We start from the raw sequence: 5,369 nt of genomic DNA, 5'->3' as shown, positions 1-5,369 counted from the left end.
ACTAATTTAAATATTTTTGTTTCAAACACTAGAATTGAATTCCAAAAAATTTCCAAACACCCTGTAAAAGAATTAAATTGATAACTAAATAATGGCTAAATACAATAAATTCTAATAATCCACCAGCATTTTTTCATTTGAAAATATTAAAATTATGTATGTTCTGAATGTTACTATTTCTTTTAGTCTTTTACAAATTACAAAATCTTGACAAACAAACAAAATAGAAACTAAAAATAAAACCACAAAGAACTGTATTTATCAACACATTAGATCGCTGGTACATAATAGGAATGCAGTCAATGAACACTAGTACAGTCTCTTATTATCATCATTTTCCATTTGTGAAGCATGATACCAAACTGGAGGTAATCAGTTCGGATAGAAGGCACGGAATGTTTGAATTTGTTTTGAACTCCAAAACTATATAATTCGGAGAAATCCTGAAAGCGAGAAGTCTTTCTTTTTTTTATTTGCGTAAAAAAAAAAATTCGTGACTCTATCATCAGTACGAGATATTGAAATATGTGTAATAAAATGTTTGGTTTCATGTTTTAAAGTCCTAAAATCAATAGAGGAAAAGGGTCACTAGCTCATAGAGTTCTAAAGCAAGCAAACAAAGCAAAACACCTAGGATACTCTGGAATAGACTAGAGGGAAGGATGAAAAAGGCCATTGGAAATAATTGATTTTCATACTGTGGCCTATGATTCATCCATGGAGAGTTCTAAATATATGGCATTCAAACCAAAAACAGCTTTCCAGATATCATGATCAGTAAATACAACTTTGCTTGCTAACATCCATCCCATACAGTGGGAACTGAAAAAAAAACAACTATTCAGGCTATGCCGTAAACAAAATTAGTTCTCTCGCTAACATCTGAATCCATTCGACAAATTCCAACATCATTTTGATCTAACTACGGAAATACTGACCACTGACAGAATGTCATGCTCTACACCCTTTCAATTTTCCGATTGCAAGATGTCCTAATCTTCGATGATTAACGCCTCTTCTTGCTTCCTTTTGTGCTGGACTTTGATGGTGTAGCAACCAGATACACAAACAGAACAATGATGGATATCACCGAGATAAGAGATCCATACTTAGCCAGCAACCTCTGCGGACAGTAAAATTAATGACATTAGATAATGACGTCACACTGTGATGCACCAAAAGAGTGGTTGACAAAGAACAATTCATCAGAATATAAAGAAATATGCATCTGAGAAAGAAAAGTGTAAAAGCATGCATAAACACATCAACTTTGTAGCAGCGCACACAACTTATTAAACTATATGATTCTCAACAAACTTGCATCAGACAAATTTAATCATGGTTGACATATGACATGCATAAAATCAACCAAAATAGGTAGCACTCATGCTAATTCAATGTCATTCACATCATAAAACAATGTCTAAGACTGCAATTAGATAGAGCACAAATAGTTGTACATACCTTAGCCTGAGAAATCCAGTCCAACCAGATGCGATTACATGCAACCAAAGAGCAATATGTAAGTCAACAAAAGCAACATTTGAGATCGGTGCATGTATCAATCAGGTATACAAGAGACATACCCATTCAAACTTCTGCTCAGGAGGTCTATCAGCAAGAACATCCAAGGGCAATATGGGAGTTGATAATGCCTCCTAATAATAGCAAGAAATTATTATTCATGTTATTATAAATTCATCATTATTACAAGAAAAATCTCAACACATGAAAATAGGCATCACTCTAACATATATTAAACCTGTAAAGCGGCCTTTGTGGGAACACGGAATTTTATGACAGCTGGTTCGCCAGCAAATACTCCCTTTGTATTTGTCTCAAGCTCAAAAGTGTGGGAGAGGATGCCACCACTGAAAAGTGCAAAATTTATTTGCTAAACAAAATCTAATGAACCAAAATGCAACAAAGCAAACTGCAAGAGATAACCTAGAGTAGCAAAAAAAGTTACAGCAAAAAATTCGAAACTCACGCATCAAGCTTCTCCCATGACTTTGTGGTGCTACCACTGATTACACTAAATTTATCACTTGGCCAGCCATCATCTGTTAGACTTACATCATATGCAGTCCTTTCAAAGAAAAAAGAAAAGTAATTTAAATGGCAATGAGAAGAAAAAGAAAAATAATGGCAAAAGAGGGATACTAAATAAAATTAGAGACCACAAGATAACTATAACTGTCATATATAAAATGAAATCTTCATCGACTTGTCATTCAAACTCATCCCATGATCACCTCTCATTAATTATGCTTTACATGCATGGTTTCATGTACCTAAAAGTTCATTTTATATCACATCTAATGAAATTTAGAAAGCTATCCTGTAAAGATTAAAATACATTGACGGGTATCATTTTGCCAAAATAGATCAGAAAAGTATTGTGTTTGCGTAGAGCTCACACACAGTTTCACTACTGAAATTCCTCATGTTAATGCACTTCCATTATCCAGTAACAGAAAATCCTTTATTATAACAACTTAAAAAATCAGCATAAACTTGCAAGCTTATTACGTTATGTGATAAGCAAAGAGTAAACAGCATAGAAGGTCCTATCTTATTGATTTGGAACCATTGCTATCATAGTCCATTTCGGTAAATGAAACCCCAGACCCATTAAAATAAGTAAGTTTCCTTCGCGTGTTGGTCCTATCTTGCATAAAAAATGCAACAGTTGAAAGCAACAAACCAAGCTCGCACTGTATTTCTCCATATCTTGAATTACAAACATCAACATATCAAATCAAATTTAGGGGTACAATTAGTATATATGCAATTGAAACTCGTATGAAGCCACCGAAAGGTTCAAATTTTCTGTTTTCACAATATTAACTTCACTTGTTGCCCCCCTATCGATCTTTTCCGCAATTAGATCACAAACTTGAAAACCGATCATCTTTCTTCCACTTAATTACAAAAAATTGCCATTTTATATATAAGTTTCCACGGCATTAAAGAAAATCGAGATCTAGCATAAATCTCTGATCTAATTACACAAATACATGTACAAAAATTTGACAAATCTCAATAACCTAATTGCACCAATCGATCAGAGCATGCATGCGGGGAATTGAGATCTCAGACACATAAAACAAAATTCAACAAAATGAATAATAATAATAAAGGAATAGGAAAATGTTAGGGTTGTAGATCGGAGCATACGAGGTTCCTTGGTTATAGATATCGATGGTGACGGAAACCCTCTCAGCACCGGAATTGATCCTGTTGAGCGTGGCCTTCTTGTGCGCGACGATGAAAGGGACGTCGGAGGAAGCAAGTGAGGAACACACCAACAGCGATGCTATCAGAGCTATAGCGGTGAGTGCCTTCATCATTGGATCCGCCATTGGAGAGAGGATGAGACGGAGATAGAGAAAGAGAGAGGGTCAACGATGGAGAAGATGGATCTTTAGATGCGAAGACTGGTTTATGTGGTTTATATGCAAGGGTCTGTTTGGATCCGGAATTGGAAACCAGTGTCAAATAAAACTAAAACAACGAGGAATAAAGGACACTACTAGGGTTAGTGACTTTTGGATGCGTGTAGCGGAGGAAATTATAAATAATTTTTTGAAATTTTAAGATCAAAATATTATATTTTTATATTTAGTTCAAAATTTAAAAAATTATTCTCAAATAAGTTTGATTTTAAGAAATTAAAATTATTATTTTAATTTTTACCCTTTTTTTTTGGTATATTTGATTTCTAATGAAATAAAATTCAAATAATAAAATAATACACACACTTTATAGAATGCCCACCAAATGCTTCACTGCTACACCTACACGTTTCCAAAGCGGTAATGTAAATTTTGATAAACTTATATTAAAGTAACCTATCATTTCTGTTCATAAAATTTTAAAATATTAACAATCCTATCTATAAATAAATAATAAAACCAATTTTGTATTAATGAAAGACAAAAATCAGAAATCAACGCGGATTAGATCGGATATGGCTAAAATTTTAATTCGATCCGCACTAAAATCATCGAATCGAATCTAATATCCACAGTTCTTAAGTTTGGATCCGATCCGATCCGTATTTTGCGGATTGGATCGTATATCTCATATATCCACAAAACACACAAATTTTTTATTAAAAAAATATCAATAAAATTTATTTTTCTATTTTTTTAAATATGTTTACTTTTAAAATAATATTAAACATACTTTTCTTAAATAATAAATTAAAATAATACAACATATATGATAATTATTAGTTGAAATAAAACATAAAAAAAATAGGGCAAAAAACGTTAATAAGCCAAGGCTCTAGGGAATTTACGTAATTCAGCCAAAATGAAAAACGTTTCACCAATGAGCCAAAGTATATTTATATATAATTCGAACTAACCTGGTTCGAACTACACTTACACATAAATCGAACCAACTCAGTTCGAATTACTGACGAACACTCGATGAACATAATTCGAACCTACTTGGTTCGAACTACAAATGCCCTTAATTCGAACCATGCTTGTTCGAATTATACCCTTTGAAAGCTTCCCAAGTAATTCGAACCAACTTGGTTCGAATTACTCTAAATTTGACCCCAATAGTAATTCGAGTAAGGCTGGTTCGAATTATGTGAATTTCGGCTATATAAGGAGTTCGAATCAGCCTCATTCGAACCATTGTTCCATTCCCCTACCCCACCAAATCCCAGAGAAAACGACCCAGATTCGATTCGACAAAGACCTGAACGGAATACTCAGCCGATGGGGGACGATCCGGCAAGGTTATATCGGTTGGACGGAGTTCATATAGCCGAGGTCATCAACGACGAGGTTAGTACATAAAAACTTCGTGCTAGCGGTATATCTGAGTTAGTGGTTTTGCATACGGTTTTAGTGGCGGTTTATGTTGGCGGTTAATCGTAGTGGTATTGCTAGTGGTTTAGTTGAGAGGTTTTGCATGCGGGTTAGATGGTGGTTTAGTTGGTGGTTTATGTTAGTGGTTTATGTTAGTTGTTTTATGTTACCTGTTTTATGTTTGTGGTTTATGTTGGTTATTTTATGTTGGTGGTTTATGTTAGTTGTTTTATGTTAGCTGTTTTATGTTAGTGGTTTATGTTAGTTGTTTTATGTTAGCGGTTTAGTTGTGTGGTATATGATAGTTGTTTTGCATGTGGTTCTCGTTAATGGATTTTTATGCGGTTTATAATAGTGGTTTGTTGATGTGCTTTTGTTGCCGGTTTAGGTTAGTTGTTTTTAGTATTGGTTTTATTAGTACTTTTGTATGCTGTTTTGCTGATGATATACCTTGGCGGTTTATTTTGGTGGTATTGGAAGTGGTTGACCATGTGCTTTTGTAAGCGGTTCGTGATAGTGGTTTTGCATGTGGTTAAG

At 34.0% G+C, this 5,369-nt stretch overlaps 1 protein-coding gene across 2 annotated transcripts; it reads right to left on the bottom strand.

Moving 5' to 3' along the window:
- Positions 1–734: 734 nt before the first annotated feature.
- On the bottom strand, positions 735–3,549 carry LOC112755034 (uncharacterized). Of its 2 annotated transcripts, XM_025802913.3 has the most exons (6): positions 3,181–3,549; positions 1,991–2,089; positions 1,763–1,871; positions 1,587–1,658; positions 1,465–1,470; positions 735–1,123 (listed from the first exon to the last, which is right to left on the bottom strand). In XM_025802913.3, exons 1-6 carry the CDS (start codon positions 3,363–3,365, stop codon positions 1,007–1,009), a joined length of 588 nt encoding a protein of 195 aa, XP_025658698.1. In that variant the 5' UTR covers positions 3,366–3,549; the 3' UTR covers positions 735–1,006. The 2 variants fall into 2 exon arrangements, with proteins under 2 accessions (XP_025658698.1, XP_072077321.1); XM_072221220.1 differs by lacking the exon at positions 1,465–1,470 and having other exon boundaries at positions 1,583–1,658.
- Between the last annotated feature and the right edge of the window lie 1,820 nt (positions 3,550–5,369).

The sequence above is a fragment of the Arachis hypogaea genome, chromosome 16 (genome assembly GCF_003086295.3).
Source record: "Arachis hypogaea cultivar Tifrunner chromosome 16, arahy.Tifrunner.gnm2.J5K5, whole genome shotgun sequence".
In the NCBI taxonomy this organism is placed as follows: Eukaryota; Viridiplantae; Streptophyta; class Magnoliopsida; order Fabales; family Fabaceae; genus Arachis; species Arachis hypogaea.
This window is presented reverse-complemented; position numbering and strand designations above follow the sequence as displayed.

Coding starts and splice junctions, on each gene's coding strand:
- LOC112755034 (XM_025802913.3), bottom strand. CDS start 3,365: ATGGCGGATCCAATGATGAAGGCACTCACCGCTATAGCTCTGATAGCA. Junction 2,090..3,180: donor ATCTATAACCAAGGAACCTC/GTATGCTCCGAT, acceptor TTTCTTTGAAAG/GACTGCATATGATGTAAGTC. Junction 1,659..1,762: donor CCACAAAGGCCGCTTTACAG/GTTTAATATATG, acceptor TGCTATTATTAG/GAGGCATTATCAACTCCCAT.